This window comes from Tenrec ecaudatus, chromosome 12 (assembly GCF_050624435.1).
Source record: "Tenrec ecaudatus isolate mTenEca1 chromosome 12, mTenEca1.hap1, whole genome shotgun sequence".
Classification (NCBI taxonomy): Eukaryota; Metazoa; Chordata; class Mammalia; order Afrosoricida; family Tenrecidae; genus Tenrec; species Tenrec ecaudatus.
This window is the reverse complement of record NC_134541.1, coordinates 125,850,033-125,877,944: the sequence shown is the minus strand read 5'-3', so window position 1 is coordinate 125,877,944 and position 27,912 is coordinate 125,850,033. Positions and strand designations below refer to the sequence as shown.

Sequence of the window (27,912 nt, the reverse complement as noted above, 5' to 3'; positions counted from 1 at the left end):
ACCCACCCCCAATTCCAAGTATCTGGTCTTTGTTCCCTGAACCCGTGATGGTCTGCTTTCTGCCCCCCCTCCCCCCAGCCCATCCTCCACCTCCCCCCAGCCCCTGGCTCCCAGAATCCTGTGTGCAGATACCCTTCCCCAAATGCCCACCCCACCCTCAAACTTGCATCTTAACCACCCCCCTCCCACCATCCCTTTGGCTCAGCACCCCCCCAGTACCTCTGACCCACTCCCCCCAGGGGATGGACAATGAAGTAGGTGGAAGGGGGAGGGGATGGGAAGGAGAGACCCCCAGAGATATCAGTGCAGGGGGGAGGGGGGCGGAGGCTGGCTCTAATCCCTGGACAGGAATCCCAAGTGGTGGAACCGAGGTGGGGAGCATGGCCTCCTGGCAGGGCTGAAATGAAGGCCAGAGGCTTTGGATGAGTCCGGGGGAGGGCGGGGGGCGCCCCACTAGCTGTCCTTGAGAAGGAGTTTTTCCTCTGGGCAGCGGAAGGGGCCGGGGGGCCCGGCAGCTGCCAGGCGGGCACAAGCTTCTGGTGAGAGTTGGCGGCAGGAGCGCAAGTCGAGGCGGCGGAGGCGTGGGCAGCGGCGGAAGAGCGGGAGGCAGTGGTCTGTGAGGCGGTGGCAACCTGGGGAGGGCAGGTGAGTCGGGGGCGGGCCCTGGCCATGAGAGTCAACAGGCTAGCTAGCGGGGCGGGATGCTTACCGGCGAGATTGAGGTGCACAAGGGTCTCGCGGAGTGGGGAGGTGGGGGCTGTGAGGAGGTGGACGCTGGGGTCCCCAACGTGGGCGCAGTGGCTCAGGTCCAGGGCACTCAGCTGGGGTGCATGGCGCAGCAGGAGCCGCAGGGAGGCGTCTGTCAGCTCCAGGCCAGCGAGGCGCAGCTCTGCTACCCCCTGCAGCCGCCCCCGGCTCTCCGTTTGGCCTGGGCACATGGGAGAGAGGTCAGGCTCCCAGCCTGGGCCGCCCCCCCCCACCGGGTCTGAGCCCCGTCCTGCTAGACCTGCACTGGCTGGAAGGGGCCTCAACCAACAGCTCCCTCCCCTCAGGGCTGATGCTCACCTCCAGGCCCCCCCGCCCCCCCCCCACCCCTTCCAAGAATGGGTTTGCTCCCAACTCAACCTCTCCGGCATTATCTTACAGCCCCCCTCCCCCTTGGACTGTCTGGTTCTGGAAGGCAGTCATGTCTGTGGTTCACGGCCATCTCCCCAGCAACTGTTCCAAACCCACGACCCATTCATATAACAAGTGACTCCCCTAAAGGGCCGACGGGGGCGACCTGTTGGGTAAGCGTTGAGATGCTACCAGGTTTTCTGCAGACGAAAGAGGAGCCGGTTTGCTCCCCGAAAGGTCTACGGCCTTGGAACCCCTCATTAACCCTGTATTTATGGACGCAGGCCCGTGGTGCAGTGGGCTACCTGGTGCACTACTGGCCACCCAGGCCAGCTGTGGAATCCACCAGCAGCGCCTCTTCGGAAGGAGGGCGAGGGGTTTCCCACAGGACCACTTCTAGTCTGTCCAGAGTTGGGGCCACTTGGGGCCAGGGAGCCGGGCCAGGACCCACGCCATGGCAGTGGGTTTGGTTTGAAGGGGAACCTGCCATGGCCGGCTCTTCTCTATGCCGCCTCTCCCAAATTACAGAGTCAGCTTCTTCTCTCCTTCCTCCATCACCAGCTTCCTCACCCACTCCTGTCTCTCCCAACTTTCCAAACATTCTTCCTCCACCAAGACCGCAGGGAGGGCGCCTCACGGGAGCCCACGATCTCCTTGGCAGAAGAGCCCGGTGCCTGCCGGGTCTCTCGTCCCTGTCTCAGTTGCTCCCCTTTATTCCCCTTCAACCCCGACACTCCAGTGTCTGGTGTTGAGGTCAGACCCCCACCCCTCACTCCGGGGCAGAGAAGCCACACCCTTCGCCTGTGGCCCCAAAGCCTGTGCACGTCAGGATTTCATCTAGAAAGTTCATGTAGGGATTTTGAAAAGGTGGTTTGGTTTGTAACCAAGTGGCTAGGGTGCCAGCTGCCGTTAACTGAGCACGGATGGCAGGTCAGGCACCAGGCTAAGTGCCCAAGGGTCTCTAGGTCAGGGTCGCATCACAGGGTCAGGCTCCTGATTTCCATCCACAGGGGCTTGGAGGAGCTGAGTGGGCCTCCTGCTACAGCCTCCACCTGGAGCCACCAGCGGGGAGCGCAGTGAGGGCTCACTGGTGGATTGAACCAGCGAGGATTTCTGAGAGGTGGAGGTGTTGCCCCCTGAACCTTTGAGCCCTCGAACAGGTAGCTAATTGAGAGAAGGGTCCCACAAAGTCAAAAACAAAAACAAAAAAAAGGAAACGATCCAACATCAAGTTGCTTCTGACCCCTAAGCGACCCTCTAGGACAGAGTAGAACTAACTGCCCCGGGTTATAGGGGCAAAGCCTCCTCACACCTCCACAGAGCGGCAGCGGGGTTTCAACTGCCCACCCTGTGGTTGGTTGGTTAGATAGCAGCCAAAGGTGTGTTGCATTCCACCACCTGGGGCAGATCGCAAAGGAGGAGTGCTCAGGGAATGAGAGCTTGATGCCAAGATGCTGTATGAAGCCAGGGAGGAGGGCCAAGGCAGGTGGGCACAGCATCCCAGCATGCACCACGAGCCCAAGGGCCCACGAGACTCCTGGGTGCAAGCCCCCCGGGCTAGGCCTGCTGAAGGGCCTGAACTGAAATGGATGTGGGCAGGAGGCTGAGTCTGCCAGCCAGCCGGCCAGCCAGGCGTGTCTCACCTCAGGGATGCACCATCCCAACCGCCCTCCCCACCTGGCCTCTCTTCCAGCACCTCTGTCCTGGTCCAGCCTCTGCCCATGCAACTGACTGACTCAGAGCCTCAGGGACAAGGGAAGAATTCACCTGGCTTCTCCACTGTCTCCCAGGGCTTCTGTGCAGGAGACTGAAGGTGGGGAGAAGAGAGCCGGGCTGGGAAGGAACTTTCAAAAGGAAAGTCTTTTATTCTCTGACTTCAGAGCCCTATGAAAGGCCCCCTGGACATTGTCGTTCCTCAAAACGGCTCTCTCCCTGGGCCTGGCTCCCTGAATTTGTGTGCACATTAGACTTGTCCAAACGATGGCCAGAGCCGGGAGTTGGGGGCCCCTGCTCTCACGGAGCTTAGGAAGCCAGCCAGTGGGACTATTTTCACAGGAATGGTAATAATAGATGAGCCCGGGGGAAGCAAAGGGGTGTGAGTGGGGTGGACAGGAACAGCCAGGAGATCTCTGCTCTCCGTAGGGAGAGGAAGGAGGGCATCCACAAGAGAGCGGCGTTTGAACGACAGCCTCCGAGACGATGAGGTGAGCAAGACAGAGGCCCTGGGGCACCAGTGAGCGTGGCAACAGGGCTGGCTTTCAAGGACCGCTTCTGAGGTGCAGTGAGAGAGGCCAGTGGGGGCTAGGCCATGACGCACCTCGGGGCCCCTCATCAATATTGATCTTCACCCCCAGACCACTGACCAGCAGCCACAGGCTTGGATTTGCCCCTTCTGGGGGATTCTTTTGGCTCCAGGGCGGAGAACAGATTAGGGGGCTAGAGGATGCTCTGAGCATCCTACGTCTAGGTGCAAACACCAGGCCCAACCAAACTGCTCACCCTGCCTCATGCGCCCGAGCTGGGAACCAGCTGTTCTCAGCCTGGAATACAAGTCTCGGCCCCATCAGCCTCGGCCCTCCAGCAGCAAAGGCTTCACCCACATGCCCCAGGCCCCCAGTGACTCCGAGCCCTTCCCACACCTCACCCGCACCAGCTGTGCCTGGCTCTCTCTCTCCTGCAAGACCGAGGTCCTCCTGGGTCAGGGACGGGGGCTGATTCAGGGTGAGGTCTCCGGACCCCTCCCCAGAGCAACCAGGCCTGGAGTGTGTTCAAGTCACCTGGGGTGTCAAGTCTCCTTGACTTGAGGGGGCGATGCCTCCACCTCAAGGCGACCCTCCCAGTGGACTCGCTCGTTCGGCCGTGTTCTCTTCAGGGAAACCTCACCCTTGCACTCAGGGCCGGGCTCACAGGCCAACTCTGGTGCAGCCTCGCCATCACTGGGCCCACCCCAGAAGCGCGCCACACGGGCTGCTCCCCAGAGACGCCTGTCCAGCCGAGAACCACACATTTGAAAGAGCTAGAATCAATTCTCGTCAGTTAAACACGAGAAGATTTCACAGGGAAAAATAACCAATTTCTGGCTCCTTTTGAAAAAAAAAAAAAAAAGCCCAAACAAACACCCCGACTGGCCACGTGGAGCCTGCGTCTCCCCTGGTGCCCGTCACTGTCCTCTTTGGAGAAGGCACTCAGACAATACCCTGCCAGCATCTCCTGGGACACTCTCTCCATCCTGTCAGCTTCTTTTGTGTTTTGTGACATAATGACCTTCCCCTCTTCAAGGGCAACGGCTGTGCCCCCCCACACCCAGTTTCTCCTCTTCCCTCAGCCCCTACCACACGGCTCGGCACCCAGCCAGGGAATGAACGAATGGACAAGAAACAAGTCTGCCACTGAGCTGACGTCGGCTCACGGTGAGCCAGTCTACAGTTTCAGCAGCTATCCGTGTCTAGGGGAGCAGACAGCCTCATTCTCCTCCAGCGGATCAGCCGGTGGATTTGAACCACCAATCTGGTGGGCTGACGCACACCACGCCTTCAGGACAGGGTATATGGGTCTCACTGGATTCCCACCCAGAGTCCTTACATGCTGTCTGCAGCCCAGCACTGAAACCACTGCACTACCATGCCCTCTAATTCATGCTCTCACCCTCTACCGCTCCTGTGAGGCCGCCAAAACCTTCCAGGCCAGCACCCCACACCCCCCTGCAGACCAGCCAGCTGGGACCACACCTGGTTTGGTGTCGGGCGGAGGCAGTAGCAGCTCCCGGAGCTGGGAGTCTTTGACATCCTCGATCCAGCGGAGGTCCAGGAGCCTGAGGGCCGGCAGCGGGGCAGAGCCCAGGGCGGACACCGAGAGCCAGGAGCAGCCCGAGAGCACCAGCTCCTGCAGGCCTGGGGGAGCAGGATGTGGGGGGCTGCTGGGAGGGCTCGGTCCCGGATCCATGCCCCTCCACACCCTGGTCCCACTTGGCAAGCCAGTCCTACCTTGCAGTCGGTTCAGAAGCCACATGAGCTGCTTCTTGGAGACACCTGTCCAGCTGAGGTCCAGGGCCCGGGGTTGGCGCCGAACAACACCACTGAGCATGGGCGGGGTCAGCGACTTTCGCCGGCTCAGGTCCATGCGAGGCCACAGACGCTTGTCATAGCACCTGTTGGCCACAAGGTGGAGACAGAGACCTCGGGGCTCAGCTGGGGATGGGGGAGAGTGGTGGGATCCTACACCTCCCCACACCTCAACAGTTCAGCCCAGCTCTCCTGAGGCCTAGCCCCGCCCCTGGGGGGGCATAGGGGATACCGAGAGCCCTGGGTTTGGGGCCCAGCTCCCATGGAGCCCCTGAGCAAGTCTATTCCTCTCCCTGAGCCCGATTGAGCCTTTATAAAACGGAGATAATGATTCAGACTCTGGGGCTGCTGAAAAGATCAAATGAGCTAATTATAGTTGGCGGGCCTTATAGCTTGTAAAGCATTGAGCCAAGTGCACCAAACACCCTACACACTATTTGATGTAGCACCAAAGGGGCTGGCCAGTCGCCCCGCCCTCCCCCTGGGGTTTCCCGACTCCCCCTGGCTAAGGACAGGAGTAGCTGGCATTGCCCACCTCTCCACTCTTCTGGGCCCTTGACACCCATTCATGGGCCCCACCTGGCCAGCCCTTGACCAACAGACCCAGTGCTTTACGGCTCCCGGTACTGTCTCTCTCCAACTAGGAAGCATGTGCCACGAGGACAGGGCTGGCTGTCCGTCTCTCACTTCTGTGTCCCAGCACCTAACAGTCATCGGGTAAGCGTTGGACCTCTAACTGCCGGCTAGGTGGCTTCTCGGGAGAAAGACAGGCAGTCTGCTCCCGTAAAGATCTCCAACCTCGGAAACCCTAACGTGGGGTCGCTGTGACTTGGAATCAATCTGGCAGCCGTGGGTTCGAGTTTGGCTCTCAGCCTGGTGCACAGTAAGTTCTTTCGCTGCCCCACGGATTGATTGATTGAAGAGTGCCAAGCCAGTATGAAGGACTTGAAGCGTCTGTGCCCCAGCCCCTCGGTACACCTGGTTTTTAACTTTTCGTTTGTTCACTCACTTGGTGTTTGTGGAAGACCTGCTGGTCCCTGGTCTTGAAGACAAAGGAGGCCTGAGATCTAAGCCAGTCTCCTGGGCTTGCCGTTCCTGGAGCCGTGTGTCGAGACCACCCCCAACCCGACATCTTACCTGGAAGCCTGCCCCTTCCCCACCCTCCTGCAGCGTCACATTAGGAATATTTTGTGGGACCCCAAATCCCTCAAGACTCAGTTTGAGAGGCTCTAGGTCAGAGGCTTTGGAAGGCCAGCCAGGAGCATCCCAGGGGACTGGAAGACCCTCAGAGGCCCCTGGCGGCCTTACTTCCCACCTCCCTCCCAGGAGGCCGAAGCGCGCTCTCCCCCAGAAGCCCTGGGCTGCCCTATACAATCTCACTGAGAACTGCTCTTGCAGACGACGGCTCTGCACTTGGAAGCAGTGTGGCCTCACGGAAGCGTAAACCCACTGTCACCAGTCAATGCTGATTCACAGCGACCCTAGATGCCGGGTTTTCCGGACTGGAAATCTGTACGGGAGCGGATAGCCTCAGCTGTCTCCCTCGGAGTGACTGGTGGGCTTGAACCGCCAGCCTTGTGGTGAGCAAGCAGTCCCAACACGTACCCGACAACACCATCAGGGGCACCCCAACCTTAAGAAGACACAGCACGTGTGACCACGAAGAATGCGGTGCAGTGGATGGCAGTAGTGCGTGTAGGTGATGTCACTGACGTGTACAGGTGAAAACAGACAACTGGTGCCTCTGTTCCACGTAACAGACACACGAAACCAACAGAACCCACAGACACAAGGGCAGATGGGTTATTAAACCCTTGCTCGCGGCCAGTCCCTAAAGCCTCTCTATTAAACCAACAGCAGGTGTCCTGGGTGGTGGGGATGTGCAGTTGAGTGGATCCCCACTCCGAGAGCCTACAGGCCCAGGGGGATTGGCTGGTTTGCAGTGTGCTCTTGGCTGCCCCCGTTCCAGGAGCAAGCCACAGGGTGTGCTACAGGGGAGGGTGTGACCCCAGGGCCACGAGGTTTCCTCCACCCAGAGAGCGCGAAGGGTGCACACATGCCCAACGGGGAGACTTCGTTTTCTGAACGCACAGAAGGGTGAAGCCAAGCCTCAAGGTTACCAGGCGTAGCTCCAGCGAGACGCTGGAGGAACAGAACAAAAGCTTGAGCTGCCGCAACTCCAGCCTCTGCGCCGCCTTCTTGCTCTGTCCCTCTACCTCAACCAACAAACACGCCAGCCTCGCCAACCCTAAAACAGCCAAGGGGAGAGAGACCACCACCATCCGGCTTTGGTCCCATCCCCAGGTCTTGCCCCTTGGCGCATGATCTCTCTCCCTCTCTCATCACTCCCGCCCCAACTGGAGTCGCAGCTGACAGTCACCACCTCCCTGAAGCCCTCCAGATCCTGACCGACGAGATGGCAGGGCAACGCCTCCCTCTGAAGGAGCCAGGCCGAACATCTGCCCTTCCGCACACACGAGGCCCCTGTGCCTCGCCAGAAATGCCGCCCTCAGCCAGGCCATTCCAGGGTCCCTCCCCTTGGCCAGGAAACCTCCCTCAACCTTGTCTAAATGGGGAGCCTGGGGGTGGGGTGCCACCATCAGGGGAGGCACAGAGTCTGCAGTAACTAAGCAGGGAGACCAGGGCCGTAGGAGGCAGCACGAGGGCCAGGGCCAGGCCAGCCGGGGCACCTCACCCACACAACGCCTGCCGAGGAAGCCCTCATCCTTTGGGCCGGGGGAGGAGAGGAAGAGGGTGGGCTCCAGCGAGCCCACTCAAGTGCCCCTCACGGGGGACAAGGAGCAACAGCGACGATGACGCTGGCTGGTTCAGCAGTGAGTGAGTGCTTGTGTCGGGGTATCTCTGCTCCGGACAGCCCGAGGAGGTAAAGGCTGTATCGCCACCCCCCTTCTGACAGGGCAGGGAACCGAGGACCAGAGAGGTTGAGAAACGTCTTCCAGGTCCCGCAGCCACTGTGGGGTGAAGGAGCCGGGGCTGGACCAGGCTAGTCTCACGCAGCGCAAGGTGGGAGTGCAGAAGGGACAGGAGGGTGGGGGAGAGGGTACCATGCTAAGGAGGACTGGGGCGCCAGGAGGCAGGGAATGAGCATGGGGAACTGAAATCCAGCCCCGCCACCTTTGGGCTCTGGGCGCCGTAATAGCGAAGTGCTTCCGGTGGCTGTTTGCTGTCCTCCTCCATGGGGAGGGAGGGGTGGCGGGGGGTAGTCATCTGTGGGGTTCATGAGCAGGGCCACGGTGGGATGCACCTGGGGTCCCTGCCTTACAGGTGGGTGTAACTCAAGCCGCCACCTGGTCAGTCTCCTTGGGGGCATGGTCTGCAGGATGTTTCTGAGGCACACAGACCCGGCCCCACCTGGGTCAGTCTCCACTCCCCAAAGCACCAGACTGGCACAGGATGGTGGGGAAGGCGAAGAGACTGCACAGGACAAGTGGCCACCGGGGCACAGCGGGTGCCCAAACATCCAACAGGATGCCGGGGAGGGGGCGGGGGTCACCGTGAGGGCAGCAAGGAGCGCGACTAGGACCCAGGGTATGCCATCTTTCTGAGCGGGTGAGCACACAGCCTACCCCCACCCATTCCCTTCCCTCTTCTCCTTAATCCAGCCACCTACTCCGTTGTCGGTCAGGGTGCCAATCAGCTCACTGCCTCAGAGCTGAGCCTCCCTCAAGCCCTTTAGGGACACAGAGATGGGCTGGACCACACTGGTGGGCTAATCGTGGCTCTCCTGAGGGTATCGCTCACGAGCCCACCTGGCCCTGGCCCTGTGTTCCAGATCTTTCCTTTTCCACCTCTCGGCCCACAGCCCCAAGAGCCCCAGCCTTGCAACTCAGCAAGTCAACACCCCTGCCACGCAGCACCCCGACCACCTTCTCTGCACCCGCCCCCCTCCATCGCTCCCCTCCTGGTTTCCAAGGGAACACAAAAGTTACCAGACAGGACAGCCTGCAACTTCCTGCTCTCCTACCTGCAAACCTCTCTCAAGCTCCAGCCCAGACCCATTTCCTCACCCTCACCCCTTCCTGCCCTCAATACCTGTAGGCTAGGCCCTGGCCCAGGACAGGGCAGCCCAGTGCCACCTGGCCAGCCCCACAGCCCTGCGGCATAGTCAAGGTTACACGGTTAAGGACCCCTTTGTAGCCCCACCTAATGGTGGGCCGCTCAGCCCTGAGCTCTCGCCCTCCTGCCAGCATTCAGCCCTGTGCATGGTTGACTCTTCCCTCAATCGGGTTCCACGTCCTGACCTTGGGGTTCCTCCCATTCTCCAACATGGAAGCTGCTGGCTGGGGGTGAGGACTCCCTGTTTTTTCTCTACCTTGAGCCCTGCAGAGCTGGCTGCTGCCCTGCTTCCTCCCTGTTGGCCCCCTCGGTCTAAACATGTTACAGCCAGAACCCTTCACTGTCCCCAGAACCTGCTCCTCCCTGGGAACCCCTCTCTGCTCCTGAGGGTGCTGTTCTGATTAGGGCCCTCCCAGGCGGGAAATGCAGAGGAAGGGCCACCTGCTGGCTTCACAGCCCCAGTGAGCGCCCCATCCAGCGAACTGCTGGCTTCCTGAAATGTCCTCAAGCTAAAGCCTTCCTCTCCACCACCGGGCCCCTCCTCCGGTGCCCTGGCCTGATGGAGCCTCCGAACGGCCCCCGCAAGCCCCTAGGGCAGTCTCCTCGCCTCTACCCTCGGCCTTTTCACCCAAAGCCATCATTTCTCTAGAGCACTTAAATCTGCCGTTACTGGGCACCGTAGTGGTTATGCATTGGGCTGCTAACTGCAAGGTCACCAGTTCAAAACCACCAGCTGCTTCTCTGGAGAAAGCAGAGACTTTCTACTCCCGTAGAGAGTCCCCATCTCAGAAACTGACAGGGGCAGTTGTACCCTGTCCTGGTGGGTCGCCGTGAGCCGGCGTCCCCTCAGAGGCAGGCAGACACTGGGCTGGGCAGGTTCTGTAGAAAGTGCTTCAACGGAGACCTGGGCTAGTCACCACTCCACCAGGGAGTGTGGTGCTGGGCTTACAGACACCCCGGGGCCAGGCTCCATCATGCAAGGCCAGCGGCTCTGCACCTCCTCCCTCTGCTCACCAGCCCCCCACCTTGCGGCAGGAAGCCGGCCCTCTTCGGTGCCGAGGCCCACCAAGGCTGGCCTTCCCACGCATGCATCGCCTCAGCTAGTCCTTGAAGCCAGAGTAGCCACGGGGTAACTCCTTAACTCCTCACTTCAATGTTGCTGGTTTGACTGGCAGCTCTTCAAGGGCACAGCGATACGTTACAAGCACACAATACTCGGTCTGTGTTTGCTCTCCATCCTTGTCCCTGAGCAAACCCAATGGTTACAACTGAGGCATACATAGTTTCTTTGTCCCAGGAAGTATCCTCTGTAGGACTCTGTAGGTTGATTGTCCTTGCTGGGAGCGGCGGGAGAGTCCATTTCGACTGAGAGTGACCCCGGGTGAGAGCAGACTGCCCCACAAGGGTCTCTAATGGATCTCCAAGCCCTTCTCCCTGGGAGCTGCTGGGGGGGGTCTGAACCGCCAACCTCGCAATTGGCAGCTAAGCACTTAACCCTTGTGCCACCCGGGGTCCTGGGGGTGCCGAGGGCTACTAACCCAGCAAGGTCGGCAGTTTGAAACCACTGAAAAACGAGGCTCTCTACTCCTGTAAAGAGTCACAGTCTCAGAAACCCACAAGGGCAGCTCTACCCTGTCCTCCAGGGTCGCCGTCAGTGGGCATGGACTCGGTGGCAAGGTCTGTCTGGTTTAGTAGCCAAACGAAGTAGCCACTTTGTCCAGGTTGTACAGATGAAGAAACCGAGGCAGGGCAGGTTTAAGAAAAGTAACTGGCCCTACGGAACACAGTCAACGGAAGAACAAGATCTGACCCAAGCCGCCTGCCACCAGAGCCTGAGCCCCCAGCCACCACAGGTGTGCTGTCTGCGCCCCGAAGGTGTGAGCATGTGCGTCAGCCCTCCGCCTTCTGACCAAGTTCCACCACGAACTTGTGGCACAGGGCCTTCCTGGGGCCCTCGCCCTCTCTCGGGGCCACTCTGGGGAGGGTCTAGCCGGCCTGGGGTGTGAGTTGGTGTGGGACTGGTCTCTGACATTCACAAGGTTAGGCAACCTTTCCTGAGCTCCAGCGGAGGAAGACCCTCCGAGCTGAGGCAGGAGGCTGAGCATGGCTGCCGGAGAGAGGGCAGGGGTCCCCTCTCTCACATGTCAACAGGCTCGGTCACACGGCCGTCCTCAGAAGGGTGTGGAAGAAATGAATGAGAAGCATGCAGCGCATGGCTTAGCCCGGTCTGGACATTTGATTGACAACGGCTACTATGCAGAGGGCAGAATCGGGAGCCAGGGGGCCTGGGTTCAAAGACTCGGTTCTACCCCTTCCTTTCCACGTGACCTTGGGACTCAGCACCTTCATCCGAAAAGGGAAAACCAGTACCTCCCTCGCAACTCCCAAACCAAACCACACTCCCTGCCGTGGAGGGAGCCAGCCGATGCTGACGCAGGGGAAGCCTACAGGACAGGCTAGAACTGTCTGAGTGGACACCCTCGTCCCCCTCCCTGAGCCCACAGCTAGGGGTGGCAGGAGCTCATAATCAGAAAGCGGCCAGTGTGTGGTATGCTCAGATGTACTCTACCGCAACACTGAGACAGAGCCGGAGCCCTGGCGGCAGAGTGGACACGTGCTAACTAGAACCCACCACCTGCCCTTCCTGACCCCTCGCCCTGGGCAAAGATGGGGCCACCTGCTCCCTGCCAGCCGACAGCCTTGGAAACCCTGCCCTGATTCCCGGTTCTGGCCTGTCCTCTCCGGTCACCGAGAGAGGGAGCGAGCTCCATGGCTGTGGGCGGGGGCTGGTTCTTTGCTACAGGACTGTCCCTTTGAGTGGCCCAGGTGGGTGGCGTGGTGGTTGCGCTTTGGGCCGCCATCTCAGGGGCTCGAAACCACCAGCCGCTCCTCTGGAGAGAGCCGGGGTGTTCTACTCCGTCTCAGAAACCCGCAGGGACAGTTGGACCAGGTTCTCTGTAGGGTCACCAAGGGTCAGAATGGCCTCGAGGGCAGTGAGATGAGGTTCCCCTGCCGACACCCACAGAAACGAGGACGCATAAAGGGCTGCAGACGTGCAGGGAAAGCCGTCAGCGGTTCAGCCCTCGGCTCTCTGACGCCTCCTCCAGTCCACATGCGCACCTGCACGCTCACAGCTGATCCTCGAGGGCTGAGCTCCAACTGCCCGCCTCGAACCCCTGCCTCCTGACGGGCGCTCACAGCCCTTGCTGCCCCTCGGCCTTGTGGTGGACCCCTGCGTGCCCTCCATCCTTCCTCGTCTTGCCCAGCTCACGACCACAGCCCAGGAGACTGGACCCCAGCCTGCCGCGTCCTGGCGGCAAAGCCTCGCCTGCCCACTCACCAGCGGCTCCACGTCCTGCAGACGCGCATGCACACGCACAGCTCGCGGGGCCCGAGGTGCTGGAAGATGCGCAGCCAGGCGGCCCGAGGCAGGGGGTGGTCGGATCCAGCAGCTAAAGGTAGCGTGTCAGGCTCGGGGCTCCGAGGAGGCGGCCGTACCACGTGCCGCTCCAGCTGCGGGGGCCGGGGCGGTGGCGCAGGGCCCAGGGGCCAGCTGAGCAGGGGACCCCCGCTGCCCGGGCGCACGGCCCGCCGCCCCCCACGGTTCTCCTTCTCGCCGGAGCTGCCCCGGGCCGGTCGGCGCCCGTTGCGGGCCTCGCCAGGTGCCTCGTCCTCACTCAGCGAGGTGCCGGAGGAGTCGGAGTCCGAGTCCGAGTCGGATGAGGACGAGGAGGTGTCGGGCACCCGCTCCAGCAGCTGGCACATCCGCTTGAAGCGCTCCAGCTTCTCCCTCTGCGGGGACGGGGACGGCACCGCAGGGCCCTCCGCAGAGGCCAAAGGCGGCTTTGGTTTCTGCAGAGCGACAGGGTCAGGCTGTTCCAGGGGCCCACCACCACTTTCCCACCCGTCCCCAGGGAACACTGGCCCAAGGTCAGTCCCCACCCCTGCTCCTGACTACTGGGAGACCCTGGCCACGTCCCTGCCCTCAGTAAGAGGGCCCCGAAGCAAAGAAGTCAAGGTTACTTGGGGCCCCACTGGGAACATCTCTCTGGAGAGCCAGAGTCATTGGCCCTGGAGAGCCTGGGCTTCATTTCTCCTCGAGAAATGGCAGGCTGATCGCAAGCAGGGCGCAAAGCCGTGTGAGTGGGTGACTGCCTTCCCCTGGTCCTCTGCAGAGGAGCCTACCTCCGCTCTATCATTCCAGCCCCGGCCCCCAGTGCTCAAATGCAGGGGGACCCCCAGCTCGGAGAATCAAGCTTCTGGCCCCACGTGACAGTGACAGTAGGTTTGGGCGGGATTGGAAGCTGGTTAGGCAGAGAGCTGTTTCCCACCCACGTCAGGGCCCAGGAATGCCTGACCCCTGGCGCTGCCTGAGGCCAGTCTCTTAACCTCTCTGGGCTTCCTCTAACCTGGGTGGAGCTGGAGGGTTTACACAAGCTTGGCTACTTCTATCACCTCCCAAGATTTAAGATAACATAGCTCCCATTTTATGGACAAGGCAACTTGAGGCTCAGGACAGCTGACATGGTGCCAAGACCACACAGAGAGTCAACCGACGGGTGGGGATTTGAACTCTGCTCTGCTCCCTCTGGAAGGCTTGCTCAGACAGGTGAGGCAAGCAGCCAGGATGAAAGCTCAAGCGCTCTCCCGGGCCCCAACCAGGTCTCCTCCTCCTCCTATCTCTCCCCAGGGGTCCAGGCAGCCTGCGTGGTCAGGTGGGGCAGACACAGGGCAGGACAGAGTTATGAGGAAGGGACCGATCTCTATCTCCAGGGTGGAGGGTGGGGCTCTGAGGTGGGGGGAGGGGGAGGAGGTCCCAGGCACACCTCCCAGTTCTCGGGAGGGAGCCCAGGGTGGCAAGACGAGAAAGCCTGGCTCGGGTTCAGAACCCTGGGGGGCAGAAGGCCGGGGCCGCCTGGGTCCGATCCTCGGAGGAGGCAGGCGTCGCCACCCACCTTCTTCAGGTGCCTCTCTCGGCCTCCTTTCACCTGCGGGCAAGGAGACGTGGGGGAAGGGAGAGACCCATGAGCCAGCCCCTCCAAGCCCGTCTCTTGGACTACAAATCCCAGAAGCCCCTAGCTCAGGAAGAACCCTGAGCATGCTCACCTTGCAACCAGTGTCTTGGCTCACTGAGCATGCTCCCATCTCCTCTTTCTTCTCCCTCGGGCCCTTTCCAGCCCCTCCCTCCTCCTCCAGAGCAGCCAATTTGAGCATGCTCTCTGCCTCCTCCTCTCTACAGCACCCAGGGTTCCCAGAGCTTCCGGGCCTGGAGCCAGTTTCCCCTCACCTGCACTGCTTCCCACCCCCTACAATGCCGCCCCCGCCCCCCCACCAGTAGCACCTGAACTACATCTCCCAACCACCCCATGTGGAAGCCCACTAAAGAACTCTCCCAGGCCCACTCACGTCCCCAAACCGGGCCAACACTACAGTTCCCAGAACCGCTCCGGCCTGGCCTCGTGAGCATGCTCCCTGGCTCACCTTTTTCCTTGGGGTAGGGGGCTCATTCCCTGCCTCCCTTTCCTTTCGCTTGGGGGGCCCAGGCACCTCCTCCGGAGGGGGACCGGCAGGCAGGGGGCCCTTGCGCCTGGGTGGGGGGGGTGGAAGCGGCGGCTCCTCCGTCAGCTTCCATCCACTCCCCAGGCTGGCACCCTCCTCGCCATTGTCAGCCCTCCGGCGGCCCGGGCCCTCTCCTGAATCCTGGGGAGACGGAGAAAGGGGGTGAGGCCCCTGCCCAGCTCCGTCAAGCCCCTCGGCGTCCCAGAGCCCACCCCTGCCCATACCTTGCTGGTCCGGCCTTCCTGGGTGCAGCGAGGGCACTCCCAGCAGTTGGGGATCTCAGCATTGATGACACCCTCAGCCTTCCCCATCTACGGGCAAGAGGGCAGAGGGGCCCGGCAGTGAGCACCCCCAGGCGCTGCCTGTTCCCACCCCGCTCCCGGGAACCCATCCCACCCGCCATCACCTTCAGGCAGCCAGGGTGGACGATCTCATTGCAGATTGTACACTCCATGAGGCTCAAACTGAATTTCTCTTCCTCTCCCTCCACCGTGTCCTCCTTCCCGGCCTCCCCACACAAGAGGCACACAGCGGTGTGCGGGAGCACGGGCTGCGGGGGGCATGGGAGGGGGCATCAGGGACCCAAGTGCGACGGGCAGGGGCCTTCCTGGGAGCAATGGGAACTTGGGCTCACTACTGGATGAGGAGGAAGACTTGGGGGGGCGAGATTTGGAACCCGCGGATTTCACCTCCGCCAGCCTCCATTTCTCCATCTGTAAAATGGAGTCGGAGAGTCTCTGGTGTTTGGAAGAAAATCAGCCCGGGATCGTGTTTCCAGGACACGCGCTCCACAACGGTGACCGCTGTTGGAGCTGTCCACCCGGAAACTGCAGCTGGTTTTGGGGACACGACAGCCAGGTGTGACAGAGATCAGGCGGGCAGGAGAGGTGGGGAGGATGCGTCCGAGTAAATTCCCAGGACCCCTACACCCCTAGGAACCCAGCGTTGGTGCCACTTCCTGAGAAAAGATGGGGCTGCCTTCACACAACATGGCTGGAGGGGAGAGTGAGCACAAGGAGGTCCACTGGCGATGCCGGGACAGGGACAGGGGCAGGGGGCAGAAATGAAGACGGATGTGAAGCAAGGGCTGGGGGGGCAAAGCAAGAGAAGGGCAGCAGAGGCCAGGAGAAGGTGGGCATCGGGCAGCAGCGGGGTGTGTGTGTGGGGGAGCAGGATGGACCTGGCTCGCCATGGCTGAGCCCTGTGGTACCTGAGTGTGGCAGAGGCTGGGGAAGCAGAGGGGAGCGCCGTGTACTGAGCATCCTAGCAGGCCCACCGATACCCACGCTAGTTGGTCCTCTTCCGGACTCAACCAAGGAAATGTTTTACAGAAAAGGTACTGGAGACTCTGGGGGGGAGGGTTGTTCAAGGTCACATGAAGGGTGAGCCTAGCCTCAAACCTGAGCAGTAAGGAAAGAGGCGAGGTGAAGGGTAAGACCCATTTGTGGTGGCCAGTCTGGGGCGTAGACTCCAGTGTCTCTCTGCCGGGAGACAAGATGGCCTGACCCTCTGTGGGGTTTTGCCCCTAAAAGCCGGGGTGGGAAACAGCATGGTAGGAAGAGGGGAAGCAACCTAGCCTGGCCCCCCAGCTTGTGGCTGGCGATTTTCCCCCAACAAACCAGTGAACGAGAGAAAGAAACGCGGAAGCCAGGGAAGAGCAACTGACGCATCCACTCTCGGAAGTAGTTAGTGGAAAGGCACCCAATGCCGGAAAGGAGGGTCCGGAGGGTGAAAGGGGTGGGGGGTGGGGGGCAGAACTCACGGCAGTGCACTGCCGGAGCAGGCACGACTGCTTCATGCGCCCGGGCCCCCCGAACTTCTTCATATCTCGGCAGAAGTGGCAGTCCCCGCACTCAGTTCGCACACAGGCCCGGCAGCGGCGGCAGCGGGTTCGGCGTCGGCGCGCTCCGGCCCCCGGCCCCCGGCTGCTCGACGACATTGGGGGCGTCAGCAACGCCGAGGGCTGCAGGTGGATGAAGGGAAAGTCAGGTGGGCCCACGGGGTCCCTGGTCTGGGAGCCTTCTGGAAGCTCCCCCAACTCCTAGGCAGTCAGAGTGTGTCCTCCTCTCTACCCGGCTCGGGACAAGGAACCAAGTGGTCACCTGGTCTGCTGAGGGGTGAGAGTAGGGAGGGGGGGGGCTGACCACTCCCTCTCCTCAAGGGCATCTCTCCCCAGCAGCTCCCCCGCAGGCACTGGCTTCCTGACCTCACACTTCCTGGGAGCCCTCTGGCCTGCCTCAGCCTTTCCCGCTGACATCTCCACACCTCACGGAGAGCCCAGCGCAGGGCACCCCGGATCTCCTGAAGCTCCGATCCTCCAGATCTAACTCAGGGCACCCAGAGAGGGGGGCGAGGGGGTATGAGCACCACACTTTTCTTGCCCCCTCTCCCAAGCAGGAGTCACCTTACCCCCAGCACAGACCCCACCCAAGCTCTCCTCCCTCCAAACCTGGATATTACCACCAGATCCCACGGGATCCTCAGCCCCCAACTTCCTGGGGCTTTGAAACCCCACTGAGATGCAGCTCCAGAGGTTCCTCCTCAGGCTTCTCAGAGACACACACAAGTCTCTTTGCTCCCAAACCTCCCCATTCCCGGGAATCTTGAACCCAGCCTGACATCTCTACTAATCTCAGGCCGGGTGCCACTCCTCCCATGCCTAATTGTCTGGGATCCCCTTCCCATGAAAACAGGATCCTCCAAGACCCCACCCGGACTCGGCAGGCCGGGAGGGTCTCCTCCCAGCCAGGGTCTTACCCCCTGGCGTCCCTCTTTCCAGGGAATTCCACACTCGTCCAAGAAGGGAAGGGGCCCTTTAGCGCTCCAGGGGAGGGGCCTGGAGGGCAGGCGACTGCAGGCGAGGGTGGGGGGTCTGCAAGGGGCAGCGAGGGTCTGGGGAGGCAGGCCAGGTCCCTGGGGTTGGAAGGTACGAGGAACGGGGGCCAGCTGGAGATGGGGCGTTCAGAGCGAAGAGGAGGTGAGGCTGGGGGCGGGGAAGGCAGAGGCCCGGTGCAGGATGAATGGGAGCCCGAGCTGCCCCGAGACCCACCTCACACGTGTCCCGGGAGCCATCTCTCCCTTCTCGGCAGCTCCCGGCGGGTCGGCGGCCATCGGCGGCGGGGGGGCCGGGCGGCGCGGGGCGTGGAACGCTCAGAACGCCGGGGTCCACGGCCCCCCGAGGGCGCTCGGCCCCTCCCTCCGGCGGAGGCCGGGACGGCGGCGAGTGGAGTTGGGGGGCGCCGGGGGCGAGGCCCTCCCACGGGCTGCGGCGCGGCCCTTCCAGGGGGAGGTCCTGCTCCGGGGGGCTCAGTCCCTCAGCCCCCCCAGGCCAGCGGGGGCTCCTCGGTCGCAGGGTACTCAGCTTTGGCCCGGGCCCCAATCTGTCCGGGGTCCGAGTCCCAGCTCCCCTCCCCCCACCCCGCCCCGCCTCTCCCCAGCGCCCCCCGGCCCTTTAACTGGCCCCTTCCCGGCCCCCACTGCGCAAGGGTCCAGGGCCAGGCCTGGGCCCCCCCCTCACCGTTTCCGGGGTTCAAGCCCCGCCCACCGCCGGTTCCCGGGGAGGGGGGGGTCCTTGTAACCTGCCCCCCTCCCCTGGGCCCGCCCCTGGACTGCGGCCCCCTGCCCTACGGCTACGGGGCGAGGGGAGGGGGAAGAAGGAAGCCGCTCCGGCCCCGCCCCCCCAAGCCGCGCGCGCCCCCGCCCCCTTCCCCCTTCCCCCCCAGCGCGCGACCCTCGGGATACAGGGATTTAAATAAAATTTGAATAAATCTTCCCCCTCAAGCGGTGGAAGGAAGGAAAGGATGGAGGAGGGCAGGGGGCAGGGGAGGGGGCAATTGGGGTATCTCAACCCCCCTGGTCCCCCGGCCCTGCGCTGTTTCGGCCCGGGGCCCAGGCCGCCTCTCTCATCCCTCTTCAGCTCCTTCCTCCTTCCTCCTCTCCTGCCCCCTCCCTCATCCTTCCCTCCTCCTCCTCCTCCTCTGAACTCCCTCCTTCTCCCGGAGGAACCCCGCCCCCTGCCCCCTCCTTCCCACACCACCTCCACTGTCCAGGACGAGCGCGCGCAGGGCACGACGGGAGTCGTAGTCCCGCGGTCCTTACGCCACCGTGGGAATAAGCACACGCTGGGGCCGCGAGGACTACAAACGAGATGGCGGAGCGCGTCCCAGCCCGGGAGCTGAGGCTGCCGGGAGTTAGAGTCCGCTTGGACCCTGCCTCCCGCTTGCACAACATAGAGAAGGAGCGGCAACGATGACTACAAACAAGATGGCCTCCTCCTCCGACCCGACCTCCTTCCCAGGCACTCACACGCCCTCCTGTCCACAACCCTCCGCGTGTGTGGTACCTGACGGGAGTCGCAGTCCTTCTGCTTCCTTCCCGCTGCCATTTCTACTCGTCAGGAACAATGGAAAGGTGAAGAGACACGAGGACTACAAGCAAGATGGCGAAAAGAGGGGCGTACACCTGGCTAATAGTCAATCTTAAGGGGTGCGATGGGAATAGTAGTTTTCGAGCCTTCTGGTGTTCCTTAAGAATGGTAGTACCAGGAGGAGAAGGAGACTACCACAAAGATGGCAGGTTACCTAGCTTCTCCCGGTAGCCTCATTCTAACACCTTGGGTACCTGGCCCGCCAGTAATAAATACCAAAAATCCCCCCACCACGTCCTGCAAGGCATGACGGGAGTTGCAGTCTTCCGGGCTCCTCTCTGTTATCTTCACCAGACAATGGAAAGGGGACGGGGCGTGGACTACCTGCAAAGATGGAGCCCAGAGGAAGGGGAGACGGCGACCTGGGATTTGTAGTCCACACGCAACAGCGGTGGCTTGCAGAACTAAGGGGGGAAACTACCACGAAGATGGCGGCCTGGGCGCTTGACCTCTGCACCGGTGCCTGCTGGGAGACGTAGTCCTGCTCTTAGCTCTATGGAGAGAGGACATTGGCGGTCCAAACGTGCATCCCTGCAGACTCGCCAAATTACCAGCCGACCGAAACAGAAAGCCTTTTCCCCGTTCGGAATGGCTCGTCGGGAAATGTAGTCCCAGATCTTCACTCGCTAACGGAGGAGGAACATGTATGTCACTGTTGGGAACACGGTGCCCAGCTGAGAAGGCAGATACCTGGGCATGAAATACATGAGTGTCCGTCTCCCCGAGATGCGAGAATCTCATATTTCACAGGAAGGCTCTTCAAGGAACGCCGCCGCAGCGACAAGGGAGGCGCGGTTCCCCTGAAGAGTGCCACCCCGCCGTCGATCCTTGGAAAACCTGCGCACCTGGCACCTAGGCGTCCTTCCCCAGCCTGGGGAGACCGGTGCCGTCCGAGTCTGAAAGCGCCAGTGTCGCACAAAAGCCCCACCCTTCTCGGGGAGTCACCACGCCTCGGTGTTCTCATCCGAAACAAATGGGGATCGTGGATAGCGATCCCTGTCTGGAAGCAGACTTAGGAAGGTTTGACAAGACCACGTTCAAAAAGGTGCCCCGTTCAGGTGCTGGCACGGGACACGTTTCCTGAGCATCCCTTTCTGAGCCTCCTTCCAGCTTAGCCGCTCTGGGATCCCAGGAACTCGTGACCAACCGAGTTCGCTGCCACTGAGACCCAAACTGGCCAACGCTGCTACCCCGTTTTAAACTGCCCTCCCCACCCCCCCACCCCACACACACACTTTCTGGGTGCTCCGGCGGCCGCTACCGAGCTCTGCTCCCAGGGGGCGCCCAGTCTCCACTTGTTCCCCAAACTGGACGATTTCTGCATCCACAGCCTGCTCCGCAGCCATCCTCCAAGACCTCACCCACCAGAGCACTAGAGTCACTTTCCATCTCTGTGCCTTCTTATCCGCGTGCTGTAATTTTCCTTTTAATCTTATTGTGAATTAGGTGACGGTCCTACATTCCACAGGTCATACACATTCATGCACATGAATCCACCCCCTCCATCCCTTTCTCCTGTGGCACGGACAGTTAGTTATTTAAGGTGGTTCTAGCCAGAGCCTCTAACTCCCACCAAGTGACCTTTTCCTTCTTCCTTCCCGGGTCTGGTGAGAAGGTGGGGGAAGATAACAGAGGATTTGCAATTCCTGTGAGTCACTGATTGCCTGTAATGTCATCCTGCTGTGTCTAGATGAGCCCACGGAGAAGCAGGAGGCCGGCTCTCATTACCAGCAAGAGCCAGGCTTGGAGCTCATCCTGTGGACCTGAGATCACTGCAGGGGACCCCCTTGTTCCAGAGAGTTACAACATCAGTGGAGCAGCAGCAGAACCAGGAGCCAGAGCATGGAACAGAGGGGTGAACTTCCTAACCGGTGGAGCAAGAACAGCTTGAGTGCTTTTGTGCCGGAGACTGACTTGCAGAGCGGGATGCCTTTGGGCACTTCACTCCGGGAGCTGGATTTGCTGACCCACAGAGCTTGGGCTGAATGCCTTCCGGTTACAGCTGCGTGGTATGCTCCTTTGGGCATCAATTAGCAGACCGGAGAGAACTTTATAACATGTCCTGATAAACAACTGCCCTGAGCATTTCTCACTGGTATTAAAACCTGTTGACTTCCTTAATAAAGCCTTCCATCATGACTTCTGTCTGTAGGTGCTAGGTGGCCATTGGCAAAGGATATCAGAAACTAGAGAGGCAACTTCCAAAACCAAACTCACTGCTATCCGAGTCGACTCCGACTCATAGCGACCCTATAAGGCAGGATTGAACGGCCCCTGTGGCTTTCTGAGCCTGGAACTCTTACAGGAGTAGACAGTCTCGTCGAGAGGGGAGGAGCAGCTGGTGGTTTCAAACTACCAACCTTGTGGTTAGCGACCCGACTTGTAACCACTGCACCACCAGGGCTCCTTGGTTGAAGGTCAAGTCGAGAACACTCAAACCAATCACTTGTGTTTCCTCCCATCCAAGTACTAACCAGGCCCGACCCTGCTGAGTTTCTGAGATCAGACAAGATAGGGCGAGCTGAGGGTGGTGTGCCCATCAACTGTGGGTTTGATTTCTACTTTCTCTTCTTTCCTAACCTTCTGAACACTGTCCTCTGGTAAGTGCTGCCCTTGTGATCATAAATGGTTTCTTGTAACAGGCAACTTTAGATCAGACCTGAAGGGTAAGGTCTATAGTTTAGGGGATCCCATGCATTTCTGTCCCACCTGTAGAGCTGATCGCTTTCATGATTTTGCATTCTGTTCCACATTTTTTTCTCCCACTCTCCTCAGGACCTTCGAATGTGACTCGTTTCGGAGACTTGGGCAGTAGTACCTTAGCACAGGGGTGGGGAATGAATGGTAAGGTTCAGAGAAGCGGCAGAATTCAGTCACGAGGCCAGGTGGGTTTTGCAAGCAGCAACGTTTATTCCTAGCCTGGCTGCCAATGGGCTGGGGCAGGACTGCGAGTGCATCAGCCCCAGCTCAGGGACTGTGCCCCTCGGCACTGCGCTGAAAGGAGGAGTGCGGTGGAAGATGCAGGCTGAGCTTGTCTGGAAGGATGGGTGTCATAAAAGCTCCAGGTAGTCATTTTCGGTCATCATCATTAGTGGTGTGGGGTCCTGATTCCATTGTGGTCATCACTGTCCTTGGCTGGCTGGTTTCTGACAAAGGTGTTCTTTCCTGTTTGTGCAGAACTTTTTACAGCTGTCAGCCTTGGGGCAGAACTTTATAGGGCCTACTGGGGAGAGGGGGGGGCATGGATAGACCAGCCTTATAGGAGCTTCTGGCTCCCAAGGGCCATATAAGGCCCCCCAAATCGTCAGTACCACCTAACATGGCACACCTCACTAAACAAAAGCAGTTTCATCCATCACCTTGGGGGTGAGTCAGTTAAATGTATGGCTCTTGAATAATGTTATACAAATGACTGTTGACAGAAAAAGGTTCCCTGGCTCTGCCTTAGCACCACCTGGTCTTGGTCTCCGGGTGGTGAGGACGGACGTGTGCATGGTCCATTAGTCCACTGCCATCTGTCTCTCCAGTCTTGTCACACTCCTTGCCTCTGGACAGAGAGTAACAAAAGAAAGCTGACAACAAGCTTCTAAGACTCCAGGCATGACCCACCAAGAGAATGCAGACCATTGTCTTTGTGAACTGTGTCATGCTAATGGACCTTGGTGGCCCAAGAGTGTGGTCCTAATCCCCCCAGATCCCGTGACTGATCCCCTCAATGGACCTACTTATGTCTAAGACAGTGGCTCTCCACCTTCCTCATGCAGCGACCCTTGAATACAGTTCCTCATGCGGTGGTGACCCCCCAACCATAAAATGATTTTCATTGCGATTTCATCACTGTCATTTTGCTACTGTGATGAATCGGGCGACTCCTGTGAAAGGGTCTCGTTCGACCTCCCCCCCCCAAAGGGGTCGTGACCCACAGGTTGAGAACCCACAGGTTGAGGATCCTCTGTGCGCCACCACATTCATGGCGTATGTGCAGCAGTAGATCCATACTTACACATATGCTGTCAACCCTCACCTACTTCCATCATATTCCTGCTCCGTAGGGAAAGCTACTCCCTGTCCCAGGCAGCCTGCTCTGACCCCAGAACAGCCCTCGGTGGCGCCTCTTTTCTGCTTGGTAGAGTTGAGGGCCTGATGGTCCTGAGGAAGATTTGGCAGGGACGTGTGAAGTTGCAGATGTGGAGGGACTGGTCGCAGGTTCCTTCCGACTCACCCTTTTGTCCTTGTTCATGTGAGCTGTCCAGTCTGATCCAGCCCATGGTGATCCTGCACCCAAGAAGAGATGAGAGCAGAATGGGTCCACGGGCTCCGAGGTCCCCGAGCCAAGAACCTCCTAGACCCAGGAGACAGAAAGAGCTGGAGACAGCGCAGGGCAGTGAGAAAGGGCAGCAACAACATCAGACTATCTCCAGAGTGCTGGTGGGCTTCCTGGCCCCAGGAGTGAGGCAGCTACTGGGTGCACAGACCCAGAGAGCTGGAGAGATGAGGGTCTTCAGGCCGAGGCTTTATAGCAGAGTGGGCTGCCCCCTGGACACCTATTGGTGCAGCTAAAGAGGTTTATAACATTTGTCTCGGCAGAGCAGAGACCGGGCCAAGGGGCTGGGAGGTCGTAGGCCAGAGAGAGGCCTGCCTGCAGTCTCGTCTGAAAGACTGTCCTCATAGAAAAACCAAATACTGAGTCATTCCCGATGCTGAATTACAAAACCTGTTACTTCCCTTAATAAACCCCACAACCTGGAGCACGTCTGTGGACTCCGCATCGCCCATCACACCGAATGACCAAAGGCAGCAGAGGAGGAGAGAGTGGCCTCGGGGAGGGTTGGTGGCAGGAAAGGTACAAATGCTGGAGGATGGAGGGATGTCCACCTCCTAACAACCAGCCTTGGGCTCTGGATGCTGATACCTCTCTTCCTGTTTGGTGAAGTCAGACCGGGAGGGCTCGCGGAGCTAGTTTTACAAGATCCCATGGTATGGATGCAGAAACTGGGGTCAGAGCAGGTTGTTCACAAGAGCTTAGACTGATGCGCGGCAGGGCAGGAGTCAGGATGACAACTCATCCGCAAACTGATGGCACCGCGTGTTGGCCAGGGAACCTTAAAAAAGGGAACAGCTCCTGAACAAACTTAAATGGGTCATAAAGGAAATCAAATTATAGTGTGCTAAATGTTCACCTAACGGCCTCTACAACACTGCACTTTACAGTGCATCCTGCACGTCAGGAAGGCTGGCCACACGCCTGGTTTATGGTCAAAGGGAATTCCCCTGGGGCTTAATCCACATGCATTTCCTTCACTTTTTAAATTAAAAAACAAAAACAAAAACGGAAACAGCTTTAAAATGGGTCAAAAGGGAGATTGAAACACAAGATCATTTTGACCTAACCCTATAATGCCTAAATTTTTAATTTCAGGAAAAAAATGTTAATTCTTTCATTTCATAGTTATCTATATATATATTAATATAAACATGTAATTAAATGTTACGAAAACGTCACGCTCGGCATTGTAGGGCTAACTAGGTCTGCCATCACCGACTTGGCAATGTTCTCTGGCTGACAACAGGGCTATGCACATGCTTCTTCCAGGTGGACTGAGTTGCTGCTGTACAAGACGGCTGCGTGGTGGAAAACAAGCCTCGAAGACTCCAGAGGGTATTCTTTCTGAGAGCCGGGCACCATCCACTCCACCCTGGGCAAGAACACCCCTGTCTCCAGTGATCTCTTCATGAGTGTGAGCATCAAGCAGGGCCCTGCCATCAGATCTAATTCTTCTTAGATTGAGGTTAGAATTAAGTGCAAGTCTAAAATCTATGTATGCATCTGTGGTTTATAGATGTCTAAAGGCATATATATATATATATATATATATATATATATATATATATATAACAATGGATGTGCCACACACACTGTTTGATTTCCTGAGGGTTGACTGTGGATTCAAGTAAAAAGAAATTTTTGACAACTTCGATCATTTCTCCTCTTGTTGCTTATTGCTATGCTTGGGAAGATTTCCCCCCTTTTTATTGAGATATGTGCTTTATAGCCCCTTCGCCGTCGGCAAGCAAGGTTGTCACCTGCATGTCACAAGTGATCACGAGACCTCTGCCGGTCCCCGAGTGCACATTCTTCTTCTGACAACCCCGCCGCTCAGACGCGAGTAGAGGAAGGATGGGGAAAGGGTGCAGCTTCACGCACGCTCTTCTTGATTCTATTATTTTTACCTTTCTTGATTTTAAAGCGCGCGGTCTCCCCTTGTTCTGTTTGCACATCCGCCTCCTGGTCTGTGTCACGTTTCCACGTGCACACAATGAGGTGTTCAGGAATTCCCATATTTTACAAAGAAACACCACAGATGAGGGAAACGCACTGCCTTACAGCTGGCTTGGGGGCTGGGTTAGAATCTGGAGACACAGCACTGCTGAATATGTCCACACTACTTGGTCACTGTGTCCTGTGGCAGTTACATTGTCAGCTTGTGAAAGGGGGACACTCTAGCCTGTCAATCATGCCATAGCCAATGAAGGCTCTGTGTGGGCTTGGCCTTCCCCTGAGGATTCTGGGCACTCTGGTCTTCCTCCCGGGAGGTGGGACAGACACTCTCTCTGCTTCTTCTCTCTGAGATACATTCCTGTTGACAAGCCACATGGAGCTACACTGATGGAGCCAGAGCCCTGGAGCTGGAGGAGCCACGTGAAGACCCATGCCAGCGCTGAGATGCTTCCACCGCCACTGGATCCACACGACTTTCCACCCACTGGCCTGCGATCTTCCTGCATTGAGCATTACTGCATGTGTTCCGTGAGTCTGAAGAGGAATTTACAGACTGGTTTCAGACATATGGGCTACTATTGGACTTATGGACTTGATCTGGACTGGGCTGGGATGTTTTCTCAACATACAATTGCACTTTGATATAAGGCTCTTTCTTAGACACATATGAGTGTCTCTGGATTTGTTTCTCTAGTCTGCCCGGATGCGCATGTGTCCCCAGGGAGAGAAAAGGAGGAACTGAGGAGAGAGGCACGCCAAAAGAGCGGCAAGACAAAGGGGCGAGTCCTGAGTTCAAAGCCTGTCCCACCACCAATCCTGGCACTTCCCCAAACCTCCCTGACCCTCATCCGTACAAGTGGGTGGCCGTCACTCAGTGAGATCACTGCCCCCTCTCGGTGCGAAGGACGGCTCTTCTAGGCCCTCTCAGGCTGTGGTCTTGCAACCCCCACTAAATGATGAGAGACTGGGCGCCAAAATTCCAGTACCACCCATACAGAGCCCCACCCATCTTCCCAGCTCTGGGGCCCAATCGCCAGCTTCAAATCCTGGCACCGTCCCCTACTGGGATAGCACTTAATTTTGCTGTGCCTCAGTTTCCTCAACTGTAAGATGAAGAGGGCATACCACCCCCCATGGGGGGTTTTGTAAAGAGAAAATTCGTGAACACACTGAAAGAACGTAGACCGACCCCAGAGAGCCCTCCAGAGTGCGGTTGTTGGTTTTGATGATGAAGATGATGAAGGCTGAGTTACAAGAGCAGGGATTGGATCGGTCGTGGACCATCTTCTCATCTCTGATGCAGGGCTGTAGAGGTTCACGAGGCACGGACTGGAGTGGGCAGGTGAGGGCCTTTACCTGACTCAACCGTTGGAGAGGTTCTCCCCTGGTCCTTGAGGAGTTAACACCTTTGCCTTGGTTTCCAACCCTAGAGGGTTTGGTACTTTGTCCAGCTTGGTTGACATTTTGGGGGTAAATTGTAAACAACTTGTGGCATGAGGCCTTTGGGCTGGTCCTGGATGGTAGCCTACCCCGGGACTGGAATGCACCTTGCAAGGATTGGTCAGTATATTATGCAAATAAAGCAACTACGGATTATCCAATGAGAATGGTTATAGCCCGTGATGGGGTTCAAATAATTTAACAAACAGCTTGCTGCCCGCTAATGACCGGTTTTAAGTATTAATAGATATACCGAAAGGAAGTCTCTTCTTTCATACGGTTGATACTGAAATAAGAAGATGTACACAAAATTAGATAACGTCATAAACAAGGTTGAAATATTAAATAATACCTGACTAAAATAAACTGTTATTTGAGCTGATTCCATATTGCTTCTTGATTGGCTTTCTCACCTGCAGTGTTCTTCGTTTTCATCTGAGCATCACCTGTGGGCTGTGTGGTGTCTCCTTCACCGTCTGTTCACCGTGGGAGGAGGACGCCCGTCCTTTAGAGGCAGGCCAGTCAGACAACGGTCCTCGTGTCTGATAGATTAGGAATGGTTAGGGGACTTCTCTTCTCGGAACCCATGTGTTTGTCTTTGAAAAACCCCATTCTGCGTCTGCGGAACTCACAGCCATGGTCCTGACAATATTCTTGGCTCTTAGCACACTTTCAGGAATTGCATAATTCACTCCTCGAGGGAATTTGGGGCGTAACCCAAAGCTGAAGCAAAGGACGGCGTGTCAGCCTCCGGTGATTGGCACTTGTTCTCTGTGTGTGATACGTCTGCTTACTCAAGTGACAGACGCAAAGGAATGAACATGCAATATCTCATCACAAGTACAATGATTTTTAAAATGCCAAAAATATATGTGCATATATACATATAAACATACCTGAATATGTGTGTATTTGTTTATGCATATATATGTAAATGAAACAAGGAAGTAGAT

General features: G+C 58.5%; 2 protein-coding genes across 4 annotated transcripts in view; one reads left to right on the top strand and one right to left on the bottom strand.

Annotated features, from left to right (window-relative positions):
* Window positions 1-173: 173 nt before the first annotated feature.
* Window positions 174-18,240, bottom strand: FBXL19 (F-box and leucine rich repeat protein 19). 3 transcript variants are annotated; one of them, XM_075564788.1, is made up of 11 exons: window positions 17,863-18,240; window positions 16,576-16,776; window positions 15,220-15,363; window positions 15,038-15,124; window positions 14,736-14,954; window positions 14,081-14,242; window positions 12,595-13,106; window positions 5,100-5,263; window positions 4,845-5,006; window positions 710-928; window positions 175-632 (listed from the first exon to the last, which is right to left on the bottom strand). In XM_075564788.1, exons 2-11 carry the CDS (start codon window positions 16,750-16,752, stop codon window positions 454-456), a joined length of 2,025 nt encoding a protein of 674 aa, XP_075420903.1. In that variant the 5' UTR covers window positions 16,753-16,776; window positions 17,863-18,240; the 3' UTR covers window positions 175-453. The 3 variants fall into 3 exon arrangements, with proteins under 3 accessions (XP_075420905.1, XP_075420903.1, XP_075420904.1); XM_075564789.1 differs by having other exon boundaries at window positions 14,210-14,242; XM_075564790.1 differs by lacking the exons at window positions 14,736-14,954; window positions 15,038-15,124; window positions 15,220-15,363; window positions 16,576-16,776; window positions 17,863-18,240 and having other exon boundaries at window positions 174-632; window positions 14,079-14,212.
* The window catches only part of LOC142422920 (cardiotrophin-2), a 23,801-nt gene continuing 13,718 nt past the window's right edge, over window positions 17,830-27,912 (top strand). The window contains exon 1 of the mRNA XM_075528132.1: window positions 17,830-18,166. Within this exon, the coding sequence (XP_075384247.1) occupies window positions 17,830-18,166 (337 nt within the window). The remainder of the gene's footprint in view (window positions 18,167-27,912) is intronic.